At 58.2% G+C, this 27,516-nt stretch overlaps 2 protein-coding genes across 12 annotated transcripts in view; both read left to right on the plus strand.

Annotated features, from left to right (window-relative positions):
- Nucleotides 1-8,576, plus strand: part of PRDM16 (PR/SET domain 16) — a 338,380-nt gene extending 329,804 nt beyond the window's left edge. For 5 of the 6 annotated variants that reach the window (XM_055419408.2, XM_055419405.2, XM_055419412.2 and 2 more), the window contains 3 exons: nucleotides 1,132-1,365; nucleotides 2,450-2,624; nucleotides 3,786-8,576. In XM_055419408.2, the coding sequence (XP_055275383.2) occupies nucleotides 1,132-1,365; nucleotides 2,450-2,624; nucleotides 3,786-3,920 (544 nt within the window). In that variant the 3' untranslated portion in view covers nucleotides 3,921-8,576. The remainder of the gene's footprint in view (nucleotides 1-1,131; nucleotides 1,366-2,449; nucleotides 2,625-3,785) is intronic. The other variant, XM_055419409.2, reaches the window with a different exon arrangement.
- A 7,353-nt stretch (nucleotides 8,577-15,929) lies between these two features.
- ARHGEF16 (Rho guanine nucleotide exchange factor 16) overlaps nucleotides 15,930-27,516 on the plus strand; it is a 23,725-nt gene continuing 12,138 nt past the window's right edge. For 2 of the 6 annotated variants that reach the window (XM_055419413.2, XM_055419414.2), the window contains exons 1-5: nucleotides 16,039-16,160; nucleotides 19,993-20,529; nucleotides 24,060-24,251; nucleotides 24,453-25,056; nucleotides 26,815-26,860. In XM_055419413.2, coding sequence (XP_055275388.1) covers nucleotides 24,472-25,056; nucleotides 26,815-26,860 — 631 coding nt within the window. In that variant the 5' untranslated portion in view covers nucleotides 16,039-16,160; nucleotides 19,993-20,529; nucleotides 24,060-24,251; nucleotides 24,453-24,471. Of the gene's footprint in view, nucleotides 16,161-19,992; nucleotides 20,530-24,059; nucleotides 24,252-24,452; nucleotides 25,057-26,814; nucleotides 26,861-27,516 lie in introns of all 6 variants that reach the window. The other 4 variants (XM_088845409.1, XM_088845410.1, XM_088845408.1 and 1 more) reach the window with 3 other exon arrangements.

Consider the following 27,516-nt stretch of genomic DNA (forward strand, 5'->3'; position numbering starts at 1 on the left):
TAGGGTCCTGCCTGTCCTGGAGGATAGGTCAGCTGTCAGCAGCTGTACACTCTACCGTGGAAAGATGAGAAGTGAAGACGGGGGTGACCACGAACTGAACCACCGGGGCTTCCCAGCCCAACCACTCAGCTCTGTATTTGGAGATGGTGACCATGTGGAGAAGATATCTCCTCTTGCCTTAGTGCCCCAAGCAGGACCCCGAGTCTCTCCCGACAGCAGGGGATGGACTCCCATGGGCTGTGTGAGGTCCAGGAGGGGTAGAGTCCGGGGGCTCAGAGCTCCAATTCACGAAGCATGTGCCTCGCCCCCGTCCACCTCCACCCACGTGTGAGACACCTGCCCAGGTGGCCTCAGGCCCAGCCCATGTGTGGCCCCGGCACCTGGTCATGAACTTGCCGATGAACCAAACAACGCCGTTGTCATGTTCTCAAAGGAGTGGGCACCCTCTTCCTCACGGCTCGTTTTCTCTTTTCAATAATGGGGACCAGAATGGGAAAGGCCCCCAGCTGCAGGGACCCCTGGGGATGAGGGGAGGGGTCTGGGCTGCAGGAGAGACAGCCCAGTCTCGGAAACACACTCACCCTGGAGGGTTTCCATTGCTGACAACAGCCCAGTCCACACAGCCCAGAGCCCCGGGTCCCAGACACCCCATCTGCGGAGGGCCACCCAGTCCTCGTGCCCTCGTGGTGGGTGGGGAAGGGTGAGCACTTATCAGGGTGGGGCCACACACCTCCCGCATTCTGAGCCTTCCTGGGGACACCCCTTATGCAGGACCCAAGCCCAGTGCCAGTTCCCAGGAGCCCTTGCCCACCAGGCCAGCTGTAGCACCTTCCTGCACCCCTGAGTGGCCCAGTGTCCATGCCAGCATGACGGGAGCCTGCTGCCCAGCAGATCCCGCCCAGCTTCATCCTGGTTCTGGGCAGGTGCCCTTCCCTTTTTTAATCATTCAGAACAGTGGCTGAGGACGGAGACGAGCTGCTCAGAACTGCAGCTCTGAGGGTCCAGTGACCGAAAAGGGCAGGCTGCCGTCGGAGGGGGCTGGGGGCATCAGGGGTGGCAGGGAACCAGAGCCACTGGAGCCAAGTTGCTGCCTCAGGACATCTGTGGTCAGCTCCCTCCGTGTCATTTCAGGCCAGAAGTCCAGAACCTAGATGGCAGCTCCCAGTGCCCGGGCCTGGCCATCAGGAAGCCAGAGGACGTGGAAGAGGAGGAAGAGGAGGAGCTGGAGGAGGATGATGATAGCCTGGCAGGGAAGTCACAGGACGACACCGCGTCCCCCACACCCGAGCCTCAGGGCGCCTACGAGGACGATGAGGAGGAGGAGCCACCCACCTCCCTGGCTGTGGGCTTTGACCACACCCGAAGGTGGGCACCTGCCCTCCGTGGGCCCCGAGTGCTTGGGGGATGGGCAAGCACCGAGGGGGTGACCTCACTCCCACACCCTCCACCTTGCCAGTGGGGTTCTCGCTCCTTCCCAGCAGGTGTTTCCACTGCAAGGGCTTCTGTGCACGGGTCAGGGTGAGACCAGGCCCCAAACTCACACACACACATGCACACATACCTGCACACACATACACACAATGCACATGTGCACAGACGTACACACACGTGTATACATGTGGACACAGGCACGTGTACACACAGGCACATGTGTGCATGCGTGCCTGTGTGTGCACACATACATGTGTGAACGCCACACGTGCAACTGTATACACACCCTTGCCCATGTGGGCACATGTGTATACATGTGCACACATGCACACACATGCAGGCATGAGTTTGTACACATGTGTGTATACATGTACGCACGCGCACGTGCTTCACCCAGTCCAGAAACAGAGCAAGGCAGGCGAAGGCTAAGAAGGAGCTGATCAGGGACCCGTGGGTGGTCTCCGGCCCTGCAGAACCAGAAGCAGTGATGTCTGCCTCCAGCAGGCTGTGGGTGGGGGTTGAGCACCAGTGATTTTGAAAGCTGGCAAAGGAGAGCCTCTCCTCCTGCATCCCCACTGCTCACCGCCTACATTCAGCACCGGTGACGCCACCAGCATTCAAGGTCCTTCTGGGGGTGGCTGGCAGACCCTGCGGGCCCTGCAGAGATGGCCCACTTCCTCCCACTCTGGACCCTGAGTGGGCCCCCAGAACAACCCAGATTTCGGGAACCAAGACCTCTGCCCCGCTCCCAGCCTGTCCTCTGTCCCCAGGGACCTGGCACCCTGCCTATGCTTGCAATGTGTGTGCACGCACTGACCTCCTCTGTGTCCTCCATCACTTTCCTGTATTCGTGTGGCTTCCGTCCACGTGTCTGTGTGTCCATGTGTCTGTCTCCTGTGCATGTGGCTCGTGGAGACGCTGTGGCGTGCATGCAGGCACGGAGCTGCCCGTGGGGCTTCAGAGAGGTGGCCGAGGCCAGACAGGCTGACAGCAGGCCCCTCTCCGGTCGTTGGTGCAGGTGTGTTGAGGAGCCACCAGGCGGTCTCTTAGCTTTGGAGCCGATGCCGACTTTTGGGAAGGGGCTGGATCTCCGCAGAACAGCTGAGGAAACGTTTGAAGTTAAAGATGTGCTTAATTCCACCTTAGATTCTGAGACTTTAAAACAGACCCTGTACAGGCAGGCTAAGAACCAGGTAGGTACCTACCAGAGCCTACCCCTGACCTTTCCCAGGCTGGATGGCAGGCCCCAGCTGTACCTCTACCACCAGGGACCACCTCCCTTCTCTCTGTGGCTGTCCCATGTCTGCATGGGGGACACTCAGGACTCCAGCCCTCCCATGCCCATTGCTTTGGCTAGAGAGACCCCCAAATGACTCCCTTTCCCTGAAAGCAAGGGTGGGGAGAGGTTGAGGGCAGATGGAACGAGAGCCAGACCCTCACAAGGGTGCTCCCCCAGTCCTGCAGTGCTCCTGGACACGTGGGTCCTGGCCCTCACGTACCCGGAGGGCGGTGTCCACCAGCAGTGTCCTCATAGCGGCACTGGCCTCCCTCTGCCTCTGCCCAAGCAGGAGTGATGGTAGCCCAGGGTCCTCTCGAGGGACGCTCCCCCCGTCAGGGTCACAGGCTCCAAGCTGCAACTGTGGCGAGTCAGCAGGGCACAGGCTGGCCAGCATGGCTCATCCTCGGCCTAGGGGCTGCAGGACCCTGCTTATTTTCAGCCTGGGGGACTTGGGGTTCCACTCAGCTCTCCGCAGCCCACCCAAGTCTGATCAAAATCCGTCTGCGTGTCTGTCTTCGTCTCTTTACTAATCCTGTCCGGAGTGTGAACTTGGGTGGAGACACCCCGCCCCACCTGCTCTGAGCAGCCCCGAGTCCTGTCCACTCACGCTCTGGGGGCCAAGCTGGGCTCTGGGCCAGAGGCACATCTGCTCTCAGCTCAGAAATGCTGCACACCATGTCCCTGAAATAGCTCTGTGCCACCACCACAGTCATCCACACTGGACAGGGCCCACCAGCCAGGGCCTGCGCCTCCTTGATGGAGTCTTAGCAGTAACCACCAGCACCCTGGTCCCCCTGAAAAGCATGCTTGCCTGTGAATCCATGCTGATCACCAGGGATGTAGGGGCACCTGTGAGGGCAGATGTGCCCCAAAGAGGTGGAGGGTCTTAGTGGCCTTCTGCAAAGATGCCTCCTCTGCAGGCCAGCCCCCGACACCTTTGCCCCCACCTCACCTCTGGATCTGAGGTCAGCTGGAGAGGGTGGGAGGCTGGGAAGACATGGGCTGCCCTGGGGTCTACAGGACCTACCCCACACCACTCACCTGCTGTCCTGTGTATACCCTCCCCTCCCTCCAGGCGTATGCAATGATGCTATCCCTTTCCGAGGACACTCCTCTCCACGCCTCTTCCCAGGGCCCTCTGGATGCTTGGCTGAACATCGCGGGAGCCACGCCAGAGTCTGGAGCCTTTAACCCCATCAACCACCTCTGACCGGCCTGAGAGGGGCTGAGGTCAGAGTCCAAGTGAGGCCATCAGGGCCCCCGACTTCCCAACAGAAATCTCCACGGCAGAAGACGGAGGCAAGGGCCTTGGGAGCCTGTGCGGCCTGGGGCAGAGGAGACCCCTCCTTGTCACCTGTATCTGACCACTCCTCAGCGTCTGTTCCCCCCTCCATGGTCCAACTCTGACTTTTGCAATGAAAACTCAGAACCCGGCATCCTTGGAGCCATCATAGGGTTTCACCGGCTCTAAGCATAAGTCTTGAGAACGGCCTTCAGATGGTACAGCTCACTCTATCCAGGCACAGCACTGGGGGCTGCCTCACAGAGTCAACCCCATGGGCAAGGATGGGGTTTGAACCCCACACCGAGGCTGGTGGGCCTCTCCCAGGAGCCGTGTGGCATCTGGGGAGGGAACGGACATCTGGGCATGCTCTAAGGAGGTAATCGCCCTGACAATTTTTATAAAGAAAATGACAAGAATGATCCTTTTGGTAATCTTATTGATGACAGAGTCTATTTAAGCATGTGGTTTTAAAAATAGACAGTATTTTTTAAAAAAAAAAATCACAAAGTGACTTGCAAATTGTTTTTTAAAAGTAATTTTGCATTGCTTTGAAATCTCAGCTTCTTTGCAAACCCAAACCTGCCTGGGACCCAGCTCTGTGTTTGGGGGTGTTCTTTATACTGTAGATAATGGAAAGATTTTCTATCCCTGACTGTCTTTGTAAAGCCAAGGTGATTCTGGGCGCCCCGCCCCCAGAACAGAGGGGCGGAGCCCACTCCCGGGAGCAGTTTGAGACTGTGCCTGGAATCAGATACGATGTCCTGGGCTGGCCCAAGGCTGGGACTCAGAGATGTGCCTGTCATTGTGTGACATGGGATCCGTGCCAGCATCCCCCACCCAGGGGGAGGTCGGAGCAGGGACTTGGTCCCCAGTGCAGAAGTGGCCAAGCCCCTCCACCCCCCCCAACCATTCTGCAGAAGGCGAGGCCCGCCGGTCATCTTGGGATCTCCAGCACCCGCCCACCCCACCCCCTGCGGATGGACAAGGGGAAGGGAGTGGGCATCCCCCCCAACAGGGGCTGCCGTGGGGTGCACTCCAAGGCTCCTCTGCTCCAGGCTGCCAAGCTCCATGCTCACCCGAGACCCCAGGACACAACTGCCACTTCGCTCTTTGTGTGGGTTCCTGGCGGGCGGGACCCGGCTCCAGAAAGACGGGAGTCCAGGTGCGACCTCCACAAAGAGCTAAGACAGTACAGCCCTGAGAGGATGGACAGCACCTCCCAGGACCAGGCTGCTCTCCACTCGATGGGCTTTAAATTATTCCCATAGGGGCCAATTTCGAATAATTGTTTTTTTTTCCCTGATGGAATTGACCTTAATCTGTATATAACTTGTAATTTTTTCTAATTCATTTCTTTTCTTATTTTATTTCTTCCTTAACAGTATTTTTGGCATTAGACATTCTTATTGTGAAGAAATAATGTTAATATAAGTACCTAGTGAAGGACCAAAACCGTGTAATAAGGTTGTGTGTTGTGTGATCAGTGACCAGGGAGTGGGGCGATGTTTAATGTGCCAAATACCCCACATCCCCCCCCAACGAATCCTGCTGCCCGTTTTCCAGACAATCATGTGTTTTTGTTAAATTTGAGTTTCAGTTGCATTTAAGACAAGTGCTCTATTTATTTCTTTTATTGTTTGGAAGAAAAACGAAGACTAGCATCCCAAGAAGAAGAGAAAAAAAACCCGCCCAAGTTGCCCTAAGAAATGTGTGAAAATACAGACGGTCATGGAGTGGCCAACCGTCCAGCTGCTCCAGGCCAAGACAATTGTCCACCTGGGCACTGGGGGTTCGGCTTCACGGTGGAGACCTGTGGATGGGGATCCCCAAGGGCGCACAGACCCGCAGATCCTAGCGGAAGGATTTGGCCTTTCCCGGATCCAGTCAAGGTACCAGATGCAGAGCGCCTTCCACGTGGGAACAGGCTGGAACGTGGCCCCCAGGGCAGTCAGAGAAGCTGCTGGCAGAGGAGCTACCCGCAGCCGCACCCACAGGGATTTACAGACACGGCTGCTCACGCCGCCTCAGAAGCATCCTTCACCCCACCCCCCCAGTGGACCTGCCTGGTGTGGCGCAATTTCCAACTCTCCCTCGATCGAGACGGGACCCCTTTGAAAAGTCAACCTCAGACACCACCTCCCCATTTCTGTAAACCCAAATTATATGATTTCTTCTGCTAAACAATAAGGTGTGTGCTTTTTTTTGCGATTTGACTCTCTCTGTCCCAAGCAGGCTGTTTGGGCAGGTGGAGGCCCGAGTGCCTGTTCCCTGCGGCCCGGCCCTTCCGCTCACCTCTGGTGTCTCTGTGACGATCACGGTTGTCTCTCTGCAGCCGATCTCCTTAAACTCTGACTCTTTCCTCCTTTCCTTCCCCATCCCCAAGAACCCTGGCTGCACATTTTACATCCTGTTTTTTTTCCCCCCTTGAAAACGATTAGAGTAAGCCCAGTTTCTCCTCCAGCCTGAGCATTTGGCAGATTCGGTGGCGGGGAGGGTTCTGTCCTTGGACCCTCAGATAAACAGAGCACTTGTCTCCTACGCCTGGTGGGTCCATGAAGCCTGGCCTCAAAGTTGAGGGTTGTCCCAACCACAGTCAGCTACCCCTCCCCAGGTCTTCTCTGCCCTCCAGGCTCCAGCACCAGCCACCTGCTCAGACCCAGGGGGACGCCCTGGAGAGTCTGGGAGCTCGGGCTGGAGAATTCCGAGAGCCCAGCTTCATGGCATGGATGCAACGGGCGGCTGGCTGGCCAACCAATGCGTCTGTGGGCCGGTGGCCAGAGTCAGGGCTGAAAACTAGGAACCCCATTGGGCTAGTGTGCCGGGACAAGGGCCCTTCATTCCAGCCTTGTCCACTTCCCTCTTTGGACTGCTGACTCTCACCCCCAAGTGGAAATTTGGAAGGAGGTCTCCTCACCCTTTCCTCTGCTGCCCCTCAGACCCCAACCCCCATCTCGGGCCCAGCCCTTTCATTCCCATGACAAGCGGGTAGGACCCCAGGACTGCTGACCCTTTGGCCAGCCAGCCCTTCATAAGGGGGACCCAGAAGCCTCTGGTTGGAGCCCAAAGGCATGCATTTCTGCATCCCACCTGGAACCCTGGGGTGGGGATAAGTGACTGGGGTGGGCCTGAGAGACTGCCCAGCCCTAGTGGCCTTTCCATACGATGTCAAGAGTGCGGCCAGTCCACCCAGACACTGATTGGCCCTGGAAACCCGGAGGGCCCTTGTCCTTCTGCATCCTGGCTGCTTCCTCAGTGAACATTCGCAAAGCACTTGCCTGAATACACATCCCTTGTGTTAGCCCCGAAGCCTCAAAGCACTGGATTGTGGCGCCCCAGCCTCCAGCTCCCCCGCCCCCCCCCCCCGCCACTACTGCCCAAGTGACTGAAATCTACTGAGCTTATTCACTGTGCTGTCTTGGGAGGGGCAGGGGCAGCACCCCCGGGAGAGCACCCCGCACTGCTGCCTGGGGCGGTGGCGGGGGATGGACGGGGAGCCGGGCACCTCGCTCCCCTCCCGGCTGGGGACGCGGGGACACAGCTGCTCCTGGTTGGTGGAGGTCAGCCGGGTCTCAAAAGCCATGAATGTCTCTGTAGCGCTGAGTGATACTGTGACTAAGACGTCCTCACGAGATGCCAAGGAGCGTCCCTCTCCTCCTGCCATTCCAGTGTTGATGTTTTCTTTCTTTTCTGTCACGGATTCGTATTACCACTTGTGGGGAAAAAAGAAAAAGTAAAAGAAGATAGAATGAAAAGGCAGCTTATGTTTCCAGATGTGCAATTCACTCATGAACAAAGTTATCCTGAAGGTTCCTTTCTGCGCACTTCTCTTCCTCGTTCTCCTCCAAACGAGGGAGCTGAGCCCCGTGTCCACACGGAACTGAGGGCATCCATACGCGTACGCTGGTGACACTCCAAACCTGTGCATCCATGTCATCCTTCGCCATTGTTACACTATGATTCGGTTTTTTTTTTTCTTTTTTTTTTCTTTTAGAGCTGTATAGTGTTGAAAAGAAATCAAGTGTAAATGTCTGGTTTTTCTCCATAATGTTTTTTTAAAAAAAACCATTGAGAAGGAGGCTGGTGTATGTCCCACGTCCCCCAATTGTAAATTTGCTTCTGTTCTAAGTAAACTGTGCATGGCTCGTGTGTAGTCATTATCGTGTCTGTTCGTGAAATTTTTACGAAAAGGAAAATCCCATAGATGCACTTATTAAATACGTGATTAGAGTCTGCGTCCTCAAGACTAGGAGTCCTGAACTGCCCACATGGAAGACGCAGTTCTTAATACGGAAATTGCTGTGGGAGAAGGAAAGGAAAAGACACCAGGAATCATTCAGAGAGTGACTCTGCAGATTTCATTTTGATGATGCTTGTGATAAAGACAAATGTACTTGTGTAGAGAAATGTCTTTAAGATGAAGCCTAGGAGAAGCTGATTTTGAGGTTGATGCTGTAGACTAGGACTGTATACCAAATGTAATCTTTCCGATGCTACAATGAATTTATACATGAGATTGATATGCAATAAATCTGTGTGCTTTTCTAAGCCTCTGTGCCTGCATGCTTCACTCAGGGAGAACAGAGGCCTCAGAGGGCTGGGGAGGGATGGTGAGAACAGACTCAAGAGTCAGGGCATGGCTGGTAGGGAGGCTCACCAGCCCTGATGGAGAGCTCCTCGTGCCATCCTCCTGTACCACCCCCAGGGCAGGTCCCCTTGCTATTCCTTTTTTCCAGAAAAGAACAAGTTCAGAGAGGGCACCAACTACCCAGAACAGCCTTGCAGTGAGAGTGCTGGTCTCCAGCTGTGCCCTCCTCCAAGTGTGCCCACCTCAGGACAAGGTGACCTATAGGTATGGCCCCCAGGTGTGCCCTGCTCCAGGTGTGGCAGCCTCCAGGTGTTTCTACTGTCGATCATAGTGGCCTTCAGGTGTGTCCATCTCCAGGTGGGCCTACCTCTAGACATGGCACACTACTGGTGTGCCCACCTCCAGACGAAACTGCCCCCAGGTATTCTCATGTCCCTGCCCCCAGCGCCCATGCCCATGAACTCTCACCAGGGCCTCTTGATGGAGGAGAAGCCCATCCTATAAGGCCAGCCCCAAATCTGCCCCCCTCTGAGAGTAGACCTCTCCACCAGCCAGCCCTCCTCTTCAGCTGTGTCTGCCTCACACACTGCTTCCAGCCAGGGCCTGAGCCTGATCCACTGGCAATGGCCAGATGGATCAAGGCAGAGCAAAGGCCAGGGCTGCAGGAGGAGCAAACACAGCCCCTCAGGGCAACCCTCCTTCTGTGTACCCAGGCATTCCTTCTTGGGGCCCATTCGTCAGGTTGCACAAAGAAATGAAGAATAGATGATGGATGAATAGGTGAATGGACGGATAGATGGATGATGGATGGATGATGGATGTGTGGATGGATAGTAGATGGACAGATGGATGGGTGGGTGGGTGGACAGATGGGTGGATAGATGTGTGGACGGATGGATGGATGAATGAATGGGTGGGTGGACGGATGATGGATGGGTGGATGGATAGTAGATGGACAGGTGGGTGGGTGGACGGATGGATAGATGGATGATGGATGGATGATGGATGGGTGGATGGATAGTAGATGGACAGATGGGTGGGTGGACGGATGGATGGATGGATGATGGATGGGTGGATGGATAGTAGATGGACAGATGGGTGGGTGGGTGGATGGACAGATGGGTGGATAGATGTGTGGACGGATGGATGGATGAATGAATGGGTGGGTGGATGGATAGTAGATGGACAGATGGGTGGGTGGGTGGATGGATGGATAGATGGATGATGGATGGATGATGGATGGGTGGATGGATGAATGATGGATGGGTGGATGGATAGTAGATGGACAGATGGATGGGTGGGTGGATGGACAGATGGGTGGATAGATGTGTGGACGGATGGATGGATGAATGAATGGGTGGGTGGATGGATGGACAGATGGGTGGATAGATGTGTGGACGGATGGATGGATGAATGGGTGGGTGGGTGGATGGATGGACAGATGGGTGGATAGATGTGTGGATGGATGGATGGATGAATGGGTGGGTGGGTGGATGGATGATGGATAGGTGGGTGGATCCACCTATGAATGGATGGATGGAACGATGGATGAATGATGGGGGGGGGGTGGATGGATGGATGGGTAGACAGATGATGGACGGGTGGTTTGCTGTAAGAACCCTCACTTAACATGGATCTTGAGACCTCCAGTGCCTCTGAAGGAGGCTGAACCTGCTCTGAGAGAGGTAACAGAAGGGGGCAAGGCCTGGGCTCCTCTACATGGCAGCATCTCATAGCCACCAGAGGGAAGAAACTGCAGTTGACCTTGGAACAAGATCCCTGGGCCCAAATCTGGGTACTGACTCTTTTCACTTTCTTCACACCATCAAGTATGTGTGTCTCTGGGGTAGCACTGGTTGAGGGAAGCAGTTAAACATTTTAAGGTGATTTCCTCCCTGGTGTGACTGTCATCCTGTGATCTGAATCCTGTGGTCAGATATGGATTTGCCCTGGAGTTCCAAGCACAGGGATGGCTTGAGAAATAAATTTCCATTCTCAGAGGACAAATGATGCAAATCACAGAACTGGTGAATGGCCACACTTCCAAAAGCCGTTCACCAAGATGGAGGGACAGTTTCCAGCCCACCCCATCATGCCCTCCCAAGCTCCCCAGGCAGGCTGCTGTCAGGGGCCAGAGTTCCCATCTCTGTTCAGCCCAGCAGCCTTTCTCTATGTCCTCCACCCCCGAAGGGAGAGGAGTATCCTGGGACAGGAGCCTGTCTGATAAGAGCCCTATTGTCAGGGGGACCTCAGAGGAAAAGAGCAGAGGCACACAGAACAGGCTGGCAAGCCAACTCTGTCTCCCTGAAGCCCAGCTCCTGGCAGGGAAGATCAAGGAAAAAAGCTCCATTTTGGAAACAAGGGGGTGAAAATCAACAGGAGAAAAATGTGTCAATGAGAAATCTGTTTTGGGGAAAAAGAGATGCTTTTGAATTCCCCTTCAGATTCATTTTGGGCCAAGTGAGCCTGTTGGTTATTTGCAGAGAAGCTATTTTGAGAATCATTAACTTCATTTCTCAGGGCAACAAAAGTCTTCCCCAAAATCAAAAAGTGTCTTAATTCGGGGTAAAATGGCTAGACACAGGCTGGCTTTTGTGGGAACAGATGGATTAGCGAGAGGGGCCCAGGATAACAAGATGTTCAGAGCAGGGTTCTGGGGTGGGAAGTGGCTGCCAGCCACAACCTGCACTGTGGTCCTCACGGAGGGAAGAGCACTGTGCACAGCACTACCTGGCCACATCCTCCCCAAAACAGGGAAGTGGAGTTTGCTCCAGAGCTTCAAGGCAGAGAGGATAGAATTCCATGGCTATAAGACAGGGAGGCCTGAGCACCAGCTGAGGCCCAACAGAGAGGCTGTGAGTGCAAGTGAAGGCCACTCAATCATGTTCAACTCTGCAACCCCATGGACTATAGCCTGCCAGGCTCTTCTGTCCATGGAATTCTCCAGGCAAGAATACTGGAGTGGGTAATCTTTCCCTTCTCCATGGGACCTTCCCAACCTAGGAATCGAACCCAGATCTCATGCATTGAAGGTGGATTCTTTACCAGCTGAGCCACAAGGGAAGCTCTGCTAGTTGCATCATCCGTGTCGTTTCTGGGTCTCTTTCTATTGGCTGCTTTTTCTCGTGGTTATAGGTCACGTGTTTGTTAATGTTTCACTGGGTGCTGAAGGCAGTAAATGCAAAATGGTTGAGACCTCAGAGTTTGTTGACCTTCTTTTAAGAAATGTTCGTGCTGACAAGCAGTTAACTGACTTGGAGGCCAGCCTGGTCTTTGCTTGTTTCAAAACTCTGTCAGTCAAATGTAAAGCAGCCTCTGCCCCTTCCACCTAAGGTGTAAGCTTACCTTCACCTAAGACGTGGCCTTTTCTGATCTCCAGCCAATGCCCTGGGGTTCACGAGACCTCTTGATCCTGGTGATTGGCTATCAAGTGTTTCCGAGCTTGTGTGGCTGCTGGGAGCTGTTCTCTGCCTGTCTCCCAGGATCTCATTCTGCACACAGAGCAGAGCATTTGACCAGACTCAGGCTGGCCCCGGGGGCTTCTCAAGATCCTTCTGCACTGCTGCCTTCCCTCTGAGGCTCTGCCTGCAACTCCCAGTCCCCTCAGCCTCCCTGACCCCATCTCTGCCCGCCTCGGCTAGCTCAGTGAAGCCACTGTGTTCTGCTTTGCCCTGCCTCTCAGAAGAAAGTTGGGCAGGTGTGGGGCTCACCTCACTGGGTCCTCCCCCCACCCCCACTGTTCTCTGCCACATGTTCTGTGGTCAGTCACTTCAGTTGCGTCCAGCTCTTTGCAACCCTACAGACTGTAGCACGGCAGGCTCCTCTGTCCATGGGATTCTCCAGTAAAGAGTACTGGAGTAGGTTCCCATGCCCACCTCCAGGGGATCTTCCCCACCCAGAGATCAAACCAGTGACTCCTGCATCTCCTGCACTGGCAGACAGATCCTTTATCACTGAGCAATGACTACAACAATTGCTTCTTATTTTTGCCTGGTTTTCTATTGATTACAGTGGGAGCTGCATCATCACAGCTGGAATGTCTGTAATGCTTTGAATTCTCAATTGGAGCAGATAAGTGCATTTTTAAAATGCCTTACCCCTTTGGAAACCTGAAATAGTCCCTAATTATGAGAAGGGGCCTGGGCTTTGCACTCAGATAAGCCTGAGCTCTCCTCTTGGCCGGGTCACTCACTAGCCAGGTGATAAAGAACAGACACTTGACCTCTGGATGAAATGGAGACATTGACACCTTAGGGAGTTTCTGTAAGAATTCCAGAAGGTGCTGCAGGAAGCCTGGTACACAATAGGTATTTAATAAAAGGTAACAACCATTTGCTACCTTAACAGGAGGCCCAATTGTTAGCTGGGCCACAAGACGGAGTGACCGTGTGCTCCCTGAACTGAGCCTCCTACTCAGCAAGGCCACCCCCATGGGCCAGAGAGGCAGCCTGGCCCCGCCCAGCAGCCCGGCCCCCGCACTGCCCCTGTGTCCATCTATGGATCCCACCCAGCCTGGGCCTCCAGTCACCCAACACAGAAGAGCCTCTGTCCTCAGGCCCACTCACAGCTGCCCCATCACCCAAGGTCAATGAGACCTTTCCCAGCTGCCCACGGGCAGGACCAGGAACCCAAGGGGAGGGACCCTGCAGTGAGTGATGGGTCAGCTGGATGCCAGGCCTAGAGAAGAAAGGAGATCTGCCGTGCCCTACCCTCCAGCCCCCCCCTTCCCTGCGGCTAGGGAGTTAGGGGGAGAGTTGGCACTGCCCTTTTTGCCCTCAGCACCAAGGGTGGTCAAACCAAAAGGCTTCCTGGGGGGCTGCTGGCCTCAGGACACTGCCTCTCTGGGCTGCAGCCCTGCAACTGAGCAAAAGTTTGGAAGACTCAAGCAAGACCTCCTGGAGCACAGGATACCCTGGAGCCGCAGGAAAGGGGCTCCGTCAGACAGCAGGCATCAACTTCTTTGTAGGAAATCCCAAGAGCCATGGGGTTGGTGATCCCAGAGGTTCGGGAAACCCCTCATTTTGTGAGTGCTGGGCAAGCCGGGCATGCAGCTGACCCATATCTTACCTTCTGGGGTGACCATTGGTGTGCAGGACACTGGCACAGAGCTAAGGCCCTGAGCCTGTGTCAGCCAGTGGTGTCCCCTTTAAGGTTCTCATAGGGGACGGAGGGTAGGCGGGGAGAAGACCCCGGGGCCACAGAAGAGCCGCCTTCACAAGGCATCTTCCTCTCAATTCTCAAGGCTGAAAATGTCCCCAGGCTGGTGAGGCCCAGACATGTGGGGTGAGCTTCGTCTAAACCGTGCTGCCCCGTCTCCTCCTGGCCTGCTGAATGGTGCCCCGAGGCCAGGAGCTGCCCTCTATGTGCAGACCATCCCCCATCCCGTGAAGCCTGCATGCCAGCGGGAAGACAGAAACAGGTTAGCCAAGGAGGATGCAGAGGCAGAGACGAGATGGGAGAGGCTGGTCATCTTCCTGGGCCTCCGCAATGAATAACCACAAAACAATGGAGACACATCTTCTCCCAGCTCTGAGCGGGATGTCTGAGATCAAGGTGAGGGCAGTCTCTAGGGCAGGATCCTTCCCGACTCTTCCAACTTCTCAGCATCCTTGACCCGCAGACACACGACTCCAACCTACATCTCCATCCACACCGGACCCCTCCCTTTTGTCTGGGTGTCCAGCTCTCCTCCTTATCGGATTTGGGGCCTAATCAGGTAGGCTCCTGTCTCAATCACACCTGCAAAGACCCATTTTTCAAATAGGGGTACATCAATGCTGCATTCAGCTCTCAGGGCGGGGAATAGCCAGCCTGTAAGCCCGGGGCAGGAAGGAAGCCTGGGTACCGCTGAAAGGGCCCTCTGCTCTGGGCTGACCCGGCCCCGCACACCCTGGGTCCCAGCCACAGGGTGGGAGAATTCCAGAGACTCACCCCCACTGGCAGATAAGCGGAGGAAGAGGGCTGTGCGGTCAGCCCCGGGTCCTTCCCACGCCCATCACAGGACCCTCAAGCTGCTTCCTGCCAGCCGTCAGCCCTGGGCGTGGACTCCGGGTTATTTCATGTGCCATCACCTAATCGCTGCTTACAGCTGAGACAGCAGAGGCCCAGACAGGCCAAGCCATCTGCTCCTGGTGCCCTGTCCCCAACCATCTGCTCAGAGGCCAGACTCAGGTGGGAGGATAAACCATGAAATGACTGAGCCGGGTTCTGAAAGAAGGCTTTAAAGGAAAGCATCGTGTAGGGGTCAGGAACCCTCCAGGCTTGGGACTCCCCATCGGCCAAGACGCTCCAGGACCCCCCAACTGCTCACTCCTGCCTTGGGGGCCTTGTGGTGTAGTACCCAAAATAACCTCTGGAGGGAAGCAAGTGCCCAATTTTCCAAAAGCTGCCTGGAAGCAGTCAGTCCACCCAGGCGACCGCAGGGCGAAGGACTCTGCCCACAGGGGTCAGTCATTAACCCTCACCCAGGCCCTCACCCAACACACACAGATGGAAGGAAACCACAGGCAGTCTCTGAGTATGCTGAGAGCGGGCTCTGCTATTGCTGCCCTGGGTTGGTGTGAAGCTGGGGTTTTGGGGTGGTGGGTGACACAGGGCAGGTAGAATGGAGCAGGGGAGGTGCAAACCCTGCCTGGCAGACCGGCAGGTCAGTCCAAGCTCTGTCCCAGCACACCTGTCCCAGCCCCCCGCACCTCTTGCAGCACCAGGAAGCCAGATTCCTGAAACTCCATCTAAGGGACTGTTGCAGCCTCTGCCCAGGGGACCCACCCTGAACAAGGCCTGGAAAGGTCGGGCTTGGGACCAAGACTGAGCTTCGTGCAGGCTAACAAGGCCTGACTTTCCAGGCTTCAGGGACCTGATCTGTCAGGTGGGGATGATGCCAATGAATGCCCTGAAGGCCAAGGGAGTGCTCTGAACGCTCCAGGGCCGCCCTCTGGCCGCCATTCTGCAAAGAATCCAGAAGGTGGGGTCATTTCTGCAGCAGGGGAGACCTTGCAAACCTTAGATTCCCCGCAGAGCTGGTCGGCTTCCAGGAGGGCTTCCTGGAGGAGGGGGCAGCCCAGCCGGGCCAGTAAGAAATTTAGAGTCGCATTGCGGGAAGCCGCGTAGCCCTGGCCTCACCCAGGCAGGGGAAGCCCAGCCCGAGGGAGTGGGCGTGGGGGCGCGGCGGTGGGGGTTGTCCCGGAGCGGCGCTGGCCTCCGGCAGGAGACTCCAGACTGGACTCGGAGGCGCGAGCCCGCTCGGCTGCGAGTCACGTGGGCTCCCGCCGGCCAGGTGCGGACAGTGACGCAGGCAGCGCGGCCAGGTACCTGGGGCGCACCCCGCCGGCCCCTCCCACCGCCGGCACTGGGAGCCGGAGCCGCCGGGCGCGCGCCCTGCCCCACCTGGCCACCCACCTGGCGGGGCCGGAGCGCCGCCGCCTCCCGCTGGGCCGCACAGGAAGTGTGGGGGCGGGGACGGGGAGGGACCGAGCGGCCGGACGGCGCGCGGGGCCGGGAACTGCCCCCGCTGGGGCGCCGAGCCTGGAGGCTGGACCGACCGACGCGCTCGTAGCTCCGTCCTCCGCCCCGCCGCGCAGGTAAGCCTGGGGGACAGGTGAGAGGGGGAAACGAGTGAACCTGGGAGACAGGTGGGCCGGGGAAGGGACGGGTGAGCGAGGTGGAGGCGGGGGTGAGCCTTGGGGAGGGGGCTGGCCCCTTTCCTCTCCTTCGCTTTTCCGGAAAGCCCCGCCCCGGGGGCCGCGACACTTTGCGGCTCCCTCCCTCCGCAGTGGCTGCCCAGCGAAGGCAGCGGGAGGGGACAAAGCCTGGCTGCATCTAGAGCCCCTGACCCCATTCCGGGGCTTCGAGCGTCCCAGCTGCCCGCTCCCTTTTCTCCTGTAAGCCCTAGGGGACACTCCTCGCCGTGGAGGGGAACTCTGCTCCCCACTGGGGCATCAGGGTTGAGAGATCCGTGGGAAGTCCCTGGGACCTTTGAAAGCCGGTGGAGGGAGGGAGCAAACGACCCTCCCAACAACTCTGGAAAATCTGTTGCCCAAACCCACTTTGGTACCAAGTGTAGCAGCCCCAAGAATGAGGACCCCTCCCCACAACAAACTGAGAACAGACTCCTCCCCACCCTGGTTTGCAGACGGAGGGGACCTGCTCATTCCTGGCTAAGGAGGGTGAGCTTAGACTCCTGAAGCTGTGGGTCCCACTGATCCCAAGACCTCTGTCCTAGCTGCCTAATCTCCGTTTCTGCATCCTGGAAACAAGGATCTGTTTTGAGATTCAGCTGAACCTCAGCTCAGCAGGGGCCACGTTGATGGTGGAGGTAACTCCACATCCGACCTGGGGGTGAACAGTCTGCATCCCTTGGTGTGGGGACTCAGGGGGTGCTTGTCAGGCCAACCTGTCTACCCTGCACCCCAACTGACTAGTGCTTGGATGTGAGGGCCCCAGGTCCAAATCCTGGCTCTGTGTGACCTAAGTTACTTAAGCCCTCTGGCCTCAGTTTCCTGTCTGTGAAAGGGGAGCAGTTAGGTGCTGACTCAGCCGAAGCTGGCTTCTCTTTTGGTCGCTGCCCTGACGATGCCCACAGGCTGTAGAAGCCGGCATCACATCTTGAGCATTACGCAGGGCTTCCCCAGGTCCTGGCACTTGCAGGGGGGAGTGGCAAGCTGGCAGAGGCCTCTCCCCCACCCCCTCTTACCTGGGCACCTAGGAGGGAGGAACGTGTGGGGGACGGGAGCATGCCAGTTCCCCAAGGGCTCTGATTCCCCGGGGGCTCAGGGAGGGGAGGGGAGATTGTCTCTGACCCTACACGGAGATTCTTAGGTTCTTTCTCTTCACCTACATGGGAGGAAACCAGATGCAGAGGTGAGGTGGCGTGACATGGCTTGCCCCTGAGACGCCTGTCTGTGCGTGACCTGTTGGGCATGGCACTCACCATGTCTGGGTCCCGGACTTTTAGTTTCAGTTTCTGAATGGATCTCAGCTGCTTGTCTCCTTTGCCTGTGGCAGTTGCCTTGCCCAAAGCCACTGACCACCTGTATCAGCGTCTTCATTTCCAGGGAGAGTCGCTGCTCACCAGGCGTCCCGTTGGGGCAGCGAGGATCTAGGTCAGGACAGGGCCTGGCTCCTCGCCCAGCTCTCCGCTGACCGGCAGCCTGACCCCAGCAGGTCACATTCCCTCTGCACCCGGTTTCCTTGCCTGGCAGAGCAGGGAAATATCCGCCTTCCAGAAGATCAGTGAGGGGCGAGACACAGGGGGTGTGAAGTATTTGGAGGACGCCTGAGGTCACCTGTCCAGGCTGTCTGTCCAAGTCAGGGCTCTGATTTCTTATCTGGGGCTCCTTAGGGGAAACAGCGTCTGTGCCAGCTAAGCCTGGCAAAGGGACCGGGTTTCCGGGGTGGCTGTATTGAGAGACAGGGCGGGAGCCATTGGCCAGCTGAGCCAGGAGGGTGGTTTCCCTGATGCCTGTGGTGCCCAGAGGTGTCATGGGCGCACGAGGCCCATCAGCCCCCTCCCGAGGCCCATCAGCCCCCTCCCGCTGCCAGGCCAAGGGCGGCCAGGAGAGTCTCCCCGCCCCCATGGAGGCGGGTGAATCTCCAGTTAGCTGAGACAGGTTCTCCACCTCATCACTGCGGTCAGTTTTTCCAGATGATTCCTTGTCATGGGTGGTCCTGTGCCCTGTAGGGTATTGATCAGCATCCCTGGGGCTCTACCTGCATGAGCCCCCAGCTGTCCCAGCCTCCTTGCAGACAGAACTGTGTGCTGTGTGGTTTGTGAAACCCAGTCCTGCCCCGGATTCCGTGTGACTCCCGGTCTCCAGCCTGGCCAGGCAGAATTACCTGAGCACAAGGCCATCGTGGTGGGTCAAGTTTGCCTGAGCAAAGATGGGGTCATGTGAATGGTGCCGGGGAGGCCGAGCCCTGCCCCCGCCCAGGCAGGGTCTCATCAGCCTGACCTAGAGGAAGAGGTGCCCCATGGATGGAGGTGCCGTGGTGACCTCACCCGAGGAGTGGCAGGTCCCATAATCAGTGCCGTGTGGATCCTGGTGACTGTGAGAGCCCCAGGCCAGGCAGGAAGGCTATGCTTCAGGGCAGCCCATGGGATGGCGCTGAGCCTCCTGGGGTCCAGGAAGCCCGTCTTTCAGGAAGAATGCGGGCTCCAGGGGTGCTGGGCTGCAAGGGCCCCTGGGCCAGGCCAGCCTGAGAGGCAGAGTCAGGTCAGGGCCAAGTGCAGCTTAGGACTGGACAGGCTGGGTCAGGTCACCTGAGGCTGCCGGAGATGTTCCCACCTCCACCTTCAGCGCCGCAGCCCCCTCCTCCCGACAGAGTCCCATGTGCCCCTTACCCAGCTCTGACTGTGCGCTGGGGACACAGGGAGGCTGTGAAGTAAAAGTATTAGTTGCTCAGTAGTGTCCAACTCTTTGCAGCCCCATGGATTGTAGCCTGTCAGGCTCCTCTGTCCATGGGATTCCCCAGGCAAGAATACTAGAGTGGGTTGCCATTTCCTTCTCCAGGGGATCTTCCCAACCCAGGTTTTGAACCCAGGTCTCCTGCATCACAGGCAGATTCTTTACGGTCTGAGCCACCAGGGAAGGCCGTTACCCACCCACCCCTGCAAGTGCTCCAGGGACACTCAGAGGCTGCTTAGGGGCACAGCGGGAGGCTACTGCTGTGGTTCCCAGGACCCAGCTGTGGGGGCCTTCCCAAGCCCCCTCTGAGTTGAAGCCAGCAGGGCGTCACCTGGGAGGGGGCACAGGTGGGTCTGGAGCCTCTGACAGTGCTGTCCTGGCGGATTCTGCTTGCTTGAAGCGAAGTACCAAGCAGGCTAGTTCTCCGCCCAGCTCACCAGGGCCTCTTCAGGGAGATGGGGTCCCAGGAGAGGAACAGGACAGGTGCCCACGATACCAGCATTCACGTGTCAGCTCAGGAATTGAGCCCAGCTGTTTGTGGGGACGTGGACAGGAAGTCATCCCTGCTCCTGAAGGATGCACAGGCTCCACGGGGGAACAGAGGGACAGATGGACCACATACAGCCCCCGCCGCCATGGACACTGGTTGGGGAGCTTTCCAGGGCTGCCTTTGCTGGGGAGCAGACTTGCCTCTGTGACTCGAGTAGTCGCTGCAGGGTGTCTGGCCTCTCTCAATGACATTGTTGCCCAGAGAACATGGTTGGCATTGAGTCTGTGCCCTCCCCTGTGTTGGCTGCAGTACACCAGGCAAAGGCCAGTATCCAGTGAGGATGATGAAAGAGAGCCTCTTAGAGCCAGTTGGTTGGAGGAGAAATCCCGAGACACAAAGCCAGTAGGGAATCCCAAAGAGCCTGCCAGGCAGAAGTGTGTGCTTGTGTATATGTGCTCATGTGTGTGTGCCCACAGGGCACACAGGTCTCCCACCAGCACTTGCCTATCTCTTAAATAGAAGCCAATGGGGATGTTGAAACAGCATGTGGAATCCTTGAAACAAGAACAGGCTTCTCTGCATCAAGAGCAGAAGAGAATTCTCGGTGGGACCATGAAAACAAACGTTTGGTGGAAGGCAGAAATCTCCCACAAAGGAGGATGAAAGGCAAAGGAGAGAAGTCTGAAATGAGGAGGAGGTCTCAGCAACAGCTATTCCAGGAAGAGACGAAAGCATCAGAGGTAGAAGAAATGATTTAAAAAAAAAAAAAAAACAGCACCAGAAAACGTGCGGACCTAAAAGGACATGTGAGCCTGTGGCTCAGCGACTGAACGCATATCGATGGCTGCATCTGTCCTGTGAGCAGTAAAGCAAGGGCCCCACACCATCAGCGACCAGAGCTGGGGAGCGTCCGGTAATGACAAGGAGGTGACGTCAGATCAGCGTCAGTGTCTCATTGGCAGTGGAGGCTGGAAGCCAAGGGAAGAAGGCTTCTCCATTCCTGAATAAAATCATCTCCAGTGGGACTCTCCAGACACAAAGACGACATTTTCAAAGGTCTCCTCCCATGACCCTGCCTTGGGAAGGTGCCAGGGGGTGGGCCATAGCTCAGTAGGGAGGGAGGGAGGAAAAGGGAGGGCCAGGCTGCTGGGAGGGGGGCTAGGGTGCCGAGCTCCTGCCCTGAAAGCAGGCAAGGGACGGCCCAGCAAGGGAGGTCAGATGCCTGGACCCCGTGAGCACACCATCCAGATGCCTGGGGCAGGGGCACTGGAATGCATGGACAAAATTAACAGGAGGAAAACCAGCCAGTAAACAAGAGGGAATTATTAATGGGAGGGAGGCTGGGCGGGCTGGGCTAAGACAAACACCCACAGGGTATGGCCGAGCTGGGGCTGGAGCCTCATCCTCTGGGCTGGAAACTGGGTGATGCCCACAGGTAGAAGATGGAGAAACAGCAGCTGAGCCTTATTTGAAATTGGGAGAAAGCTGAGAAGCCGGCAGTGGTGCTCTGTGGCAGGCAGGGTGGGGGTGGGGCGTGAGGCGAGGCCACCTGTCTAGGATGCTCAGCCTCTCAGGTGCTGTTGGACTTTTGAACCTATGCCCAGGTATCTCTGATCGGCTAAACCCAGGGAGGAAGAAGACGGGCCCTGCGACGGCTGCAGCCCCAGGAGCCAGCTCCAGCTGGGCCCAGGCTCTGGGGCTCGTGCAGAGCGGGATAGCAGCCCACACGCCTGGTACAGTGCCCCCCTCCTTCAGGCCTGGGTTGCGGGCTGGTGGCACCCCAGGCCTGTGGGTGCGGCCTCTGTATTGGAACCCAGGTCACGCCCAGCAGGGGCTGGCCTGACCGGCTCCATCTGGTACCTTCCAGCTCCAGAAGAGACTTTGTCCTCTCCTGGGAGAGGCCATGCCACTGGCCGGGTCTGGGCCAGAGCTTCAGGGAGGGGTCAGCGTTGGAGCCAGAGATGGGGAGGAGTGGGGGGAAGGAAGAATGGGGGCCAGCGCGGGGGGATCCATGGGCACCACAGCGTTGGTGCAGGCCTCTCCGTGCCTGCAGCAAGTTTTTAGAACAGTGTAGCTACCCTGCAGTAAGTACACTGTGGCTCGAAAAATGGACTCCAGGCGTCTCCTGGACACTCACTTGGGTACATCTGCTTCGTGTGTGTGTACACACGCGTGCGTGCATGTGTGCTCAGTCGTGTCCAACTCGAGGACTGTAGCCTGCCTGGCCCCTCTGTCCATGGAATTTTCTAGGCAAGAATACTGGTGTGTGTTGCCATTTCCTAGTCTAATCTGCTTCGTGTGCGTAGATGGAAAGCTGCAGGAAACCCATTGCTCAACCAGTCCTGGGCACCGTGTAGCCAAGTTAACAGGGGAGGCTGACTGGGGGAGGTGTGGACCCGCCCATGGCTGCCAGCGCCCAGGGAGGCCTAGGGTGGCTGCCTTCCTCAGCCTGGTGACTCAGAATGTCCCCAGGAATGCGTGGGCCATCGCCCTGCTGTGGGGGTGGCCAGGGCTCCAGGGCCAGCCCCTCCCTGCAGGCCCGGAAGCCTGAGCCACATGCGCCTTTAGTGGAGATGCTGTGAGCCGGGGCAGAGAGCGGAGCGGAGAGCCAGGCCTCCAAGGGAGGGGGTCCAGTTGTTCCAGCTGCCCCTGTAGGTGGGAGAGGGCAGGATGTCCCCTCCCTCCCACAGAGCTGCTGGGTGAACACCAGGGTCAGTGTCCTCCCAAGGCCCGCAGGGAAAGTGGCGAGGGACACCGTGGCAAAGCTCTGAGCTGAGGCCCCCCGCCAGCAGGGCCACCTGAGCCGGTGACCTGGATCCTTAGTTCTCCATCTGAAACACAGGCTCCCACCCTTGGCTGGCCTTTGTAACTTTAACGTTCAGAAGTTCTACATACATTAATGTGAGAAGCGGATGAATAGTGGCTATCTTTGTTTCCCTTAAGAGTAAGCAGGAAAGAATGAAAGGAGCACGTTCCCTCCGTGTTAACGTTTTGATCCTCTGAGGTTCTGAACCACCAGCTGATCCTCTTGAGGCTCACAGATGACCTCTTCAGCACTAGTGACCCCCCCCAGCTGCTCAGTGGCCAGGCCCCCATTCAAGCGCTACATGTACAAGCTCCCCGCCCCTCCCAGCAACCTCAGGAAGCAGGGGTGGGGTGATTACTATTGGGCCCACTTCACAGATTTTGAAACCGAGGCACATGGAGCAGCAGAGGGAGGTGACAGTGGCAATGAGAGAGCAGATCCTCAGGATGGATTGGTCAGTGGCCCGAGGCTGGTGCCCAAGAGGCCCAGGGTGTAGCAGATGGCATGGACCCATCCACACCGGCTAAACGATGTGCTCCCAGCCAGGATGAGCCAGTCTGTGCTGCAGCAACAAGTAGCTCCATCAAGTGCTTAGATATGCGGGGTCCATGGGGCCCTGCTCACCCCAAGCCCATGAGGCTCCATCCCCACACACATGCCTGCCATCCTTGCTGCAGGGGAAGGCATGACGGGAATCTTGTGGCGGTTTCTGAAGTTTCTGCCAGGAGGGACATACATCCTTCTGCTCAGGCCTGGCCATGCTGGGAGGAGGGAAGTGGGTGTACTGGTGGACAGACGGGACAGAGGGTTGCCTGTTGGGGCGGGGGGCGCTGCCAGGCCAGCCGAGGGCTGGAGGATGGGGGTAGGTGAGGACAGAGAGGATGAAAGGGCCAAGGTGGGGCAGGCTGCTGGGAGGGAAGGGCTGGACCATCCGAGGGGATGCGGGCAGAGCCAGCTGTCCTCAGAGGCACCCAACACAGGCCACAGTGATGCCCAGGGAGCAGCAGTGTGTGCTGGGGCTGCGGGCTCAGGGTCGGAGCTCTGCAAACGTCCCCTCCCTTCTGGGTTCCCATGCACACGGTGACCGTGCCTGGCAAGACTCTGGAGACGGATCGTTGGCCCTGTTCTAAGTTCAGAAGCCTGGGAAAGGGCGAGCATGTGTCGGGACCCAGGGAAACGCTGTGTAGACGACGGCCATGGTGGCATCACTACGTGTGGGGCTGAGAGACGGGGAAATGCTGTGTAGACAACGGCCATGGTGGCATTGCTGCGTGTGGGGCTGAGAGACGGGGAAAGGCTGTGTAGACGACGGCCATGGTGGCATCGCTGCGTGTGGGGCTGAGAAACGGGGAAAGGCTGTGTAGACGGTGGACACAGTGGCTTTGCTGTGCATGGGGCTGAGAGTCGGGAAAAGGCTGTATAGATGGTGGCCACAATGATTTTGCTGTGTATGGGGCTGAGATTTGGGGAAAGGCCGTGTAGATGGCTGACATAGTGGCTTCACTGCGTGTGGGGCGGAGAGTCAGGGCAGTCAGACAGGTGTGAGTTCAGATCCTGGATCCGTCGCTTCCTGCCGTGTGTCCCGGGTGGGACTGGCCCCGGCCTCTCTGCCCAGTGAGAAAGGAGACGTGGTGCCTCTTGGGATGGATGAGACATCACACCTATACTGGCCCCTTGGAGCCTGGCCTAAAGTACCCAGGGGGTGCAGCCATGCTGTCTGCTGCGGGCCTCGGAAAAGCCCAGCAGGCAGCACTGTTCATCGTTCTCTTGTTGCCCATAGGAAATGGTGCCAGGAGGCCAAGTGGCTCTTCCAGTCCAGATCTTTGGGGTCCCAGGCCACACACCTGCACTGCCGCGAGCTTACCCCCCAGCAGAGGGAGCACGGAGGCCTCGCCAGGCCAGCCTCTCTGCAGTCTGTGTCTACCTGGTCCCCAGAGCTCAGACAGCCCGTCGTCCTCCTGGGTCCCTGCAGGTCTGTGCTGTCCTGAGCTTCCCCAAGTGCCTCTGGCCAGCTGTGTACTGACTTCCCTGGGGACTCCCGGAGATTGTGGGCGTTGTGACAGCCAGCTCGGCTTCAGGTGGCAAGACCAGCCTTTGAGCACAGAATGTTGGTTGACTGTACCCTGGGCTCCAGCTGGATCAGGGCTGCCCTCACCTCCGTCTTTTCCCCCAGGGTCCTGCGGCCACTCAGCATGTCCCACCGGTACTCAGACAGCTCTGTGGAGGAGAAGCTCCTGGAATACCGCTTCCACTCGGAGCTGCGGCTAGATGCCAAGGGGAACCCAGCATCCGGGCTCCCAGTAGTCCGCAGCTCCCTGCACAGCAGGAGCGATGCTGCCTTCCAGCCAGACACCCCAGTGCCCCCAGAGCCGGCCCCTGAGTCCCAGGAGCCCAGGACCGTCATCCTGAGCACGCAGAGCCCAGCAGCCCTAAAGATGGGCACACAGCAGCTGATCCCTCGGAGCCTGGCTGTGTCCAGCAAGGCTAAGACCCCGGCCCGCCACCAGAGCTTCGGGGCAGCCATGCTCAGCAAGGAGGCTGCCCGGCGGAACCCCCAGCTCCTCTCAGCCCCCAGCTTCTCCCTGGATGACATGGACCTGGACACGGGTCCCGGGGGGATGCTGAAACGAAACCTGAGGAACCAGTCCTACCGGGCAGCCATGAAGGGCCTGGGGACTCCGGGCGGCGAAGGGGGCCCCATTCAGCTCACCCCCAAGCTCCAGGCTCTGGCTGAGGAGCCTAGCCAGCCTCCTGCTCGGCCTGCAGCCAAAAATAAGGTAGGAGGCCCATCTCTCTGGTCAGTGGTGGTTGGGGGAAGGTGGGAGGGGGTCTGACCACACCTTCGCATCACCATACAGGTGCCCATTTGCACAGGCTCCTGGGGGGGTTCATTCCTGTTAGCCCGATAGCCACTCTATGAATGTTCCCATTTTATAGATGAGACAGCAGAGGCTTAGGTCAGGAAGTTGAAGGCATCCCGGCTCTCAGCCACAGAGGGGAGCAGTGCGTGGGGAGGGCCCTCTGAGCCCCAGGAGGGAGCCAGCCTGTCTGGAGGATGGGTTTCAATGGTGGCTTTGTTGCATCAACAAGCCTGGGATCTGCCTGCCCAGAGCTACCCACAGGGGACTCAGGGGGCTGATGACAGGTCCAGAGTTGGATGCTCCCCTGCACGCTGTCCCATGCTGCCCTGCCTGACAGCCAGCTCAGGGCTCCCTGTGCCCAGTGTGCCATCCTGGCCGCCACCTCCACCATGGGCTCCTGCCCAGACCATGAGCGCTGGCCCTGATCTGGGAGAAGCCCAGACCACCTGTCAGAACACGGGTGACCCTGTAGGCAGAGGGGAGAGGAGGACCTGAGCCCTTGTCCTCAGGCTAGAGACACCCCTGGCCTGGTCGGGGAGGCACCGCTGTTGGGCCTGCCTGAGAGCCTGGACCGCGACTCTCCACACCCACCCAGGGCCAGGCCTGCGGGGTCCTCCTCATTCATGCTGGCTTCGTGCCTCAGCCAACACTTCCTGAGCCCTCAGCCACCAGGTCAACAGGCCCTGGGAGAGCTCCTGGGATGGTCAGGCACAGGGTGTTACAGGGGCACCGTGTGCTGGGCTGGGGGTTGTCAGGTGCTGCGAGAGCAGAGCAGAGGGGTCCCCAGGAGCTCAGGGCCCGGTGGGGAGGGGTCCCAGAAGAAAAAGGGTTAAAGCAGAGCCATAGACACAGGGTGGGGGCAGGTAGAGGAGGGGTCAAGGCAACAGCAGGAACCCAGACCTGGAGGCGGAAGGGATGGGGGTGCTGGGCGGGGTGGGGTGCAGGGTAGTGGGACAGCAGCCAAGTGTGGCTGGGAGCACCACGGCCCTGACCAGCATGGAGAGTTTCAGGCCCCAACTTGTTTCAAGAAACCAGCTCCCTCTTTCCTGGAACCCACAGACCTGCGAGGTCAGGGGAAAAGGATCCTGGACAAGGAGTCAGGCTCAGAGCAGCAGCTGGAAGGTCCAGGGTGTGTGGCCCCGAGAGCCCTGCCCACCCCCAGTCATCCCTGCAGACCCATCCCCCATCAGCTGCAGGGACCCCAGCCTGTGCTGAGACTGGATGCTCACATGCCAGCCCTGCTCCTCCTGCCACCCGAGGTCCCAGACCCATGGGGCATGCATGCAGCCCCAGCTCCACACCCAGCACCCATCACAGTCATCTCCTGCCCAGCCTCCCTCCAGGCCTGGTCGTGATGCCCCACTTTTCTGGGCATCCCCCATGTCTACACACCTCCACCTCCAGGCAGCCCTCCTAGATCTGCCCATTCCTCGGTAACCTGCCCTGCTCACTCTGAGCCCCCGTCCCATACTGTCCTACCTGCCCTGACCTCCGCTCGGTGGCCCCGCATCCCTTGTGGAGCCGACATTTAATGAGCATCTTCTGCATGCCCAGCGGAGCACCTCCCATTGGGTGTGGTGTCATGCTTGGAGCGTGCAGTGGTCTCTGGAGGAGGGAAGGCTGTGACCCCCGCCCACCCCTCCTCCCACTGACCACCTGTGTGTCTCTGCACAGAAGACGCTGGGGCGGAAACGTGCACACAAGGGCTCCTTCAAAGACGGTGAGTGCAGCCAAGAGGCCCCCTCGGACAGCACTACAGCTGGACTGGGGCGTCCAGGGGAGGTGGTGAACATGTTGGGTGGGATCCCTCCAGGGTCTGGTGGTCCATCTGGCCCTGCAGCTCTGATAAGCCTGGAAAGTTCCCTTGGACCCTGCCATGCCAGGGGTGGGGCAAGGGCAGACAGAGGTCCCACGCTCACTCGCAGGAGCTGTCTGTCGGGCACACTGTGTGCACCAGGCCCTGCCAGCGGGACCAAGGCCGGGCAGCAGTCACACCGTCCACAGGACCCCAGTGTTGAAGGCTTGGGGCCATGAGTGATAGCTGGGTGTGGCAGGGCCCAGAGCAGTGCGTTCACCCTGGGTGGGCTGCCTCCAGGACCCCCTGGGAGTTGGAAGGGCAGGTGCCCTCCCAGCCAGGATGTAGCCACTGGTGGGTATGAGAGGCTCCAGCTGGACAGGCCCCTCCTCTGGCCCCAGCCTCTGTGGACAGCACAGGCCTGGGCTTGGGAAGGCGTCAGGATCAGACTCCAGGAGAGCAGCAGCAATGCCCCAGGTCTTGGGGCCATGTGGGAGGGAGAGGCTTGTCTCAGCCCCCACGAGTCGGGCACCTGCCTGGTGGGGCTGTCCTGTACAGTCACTGCGGAGCACCCTCGGCCC

This window comes from Moschus berezovskii, chromosome 17 (assembly GCF_049115385.1).
Source record: "Moschus berezovskii isolate FMDL1 chromosome 17, NW_MosBer_1.0, whole genome shotgun sequence".
In the NCBI taxonomy this organism is placed as follows: domain Eukaryota; kingdom Metazoa; phylum Chordata; class Mammalia; order Artiodactyla; family Moschidae; genus Moschus; species Moschus berezovskii.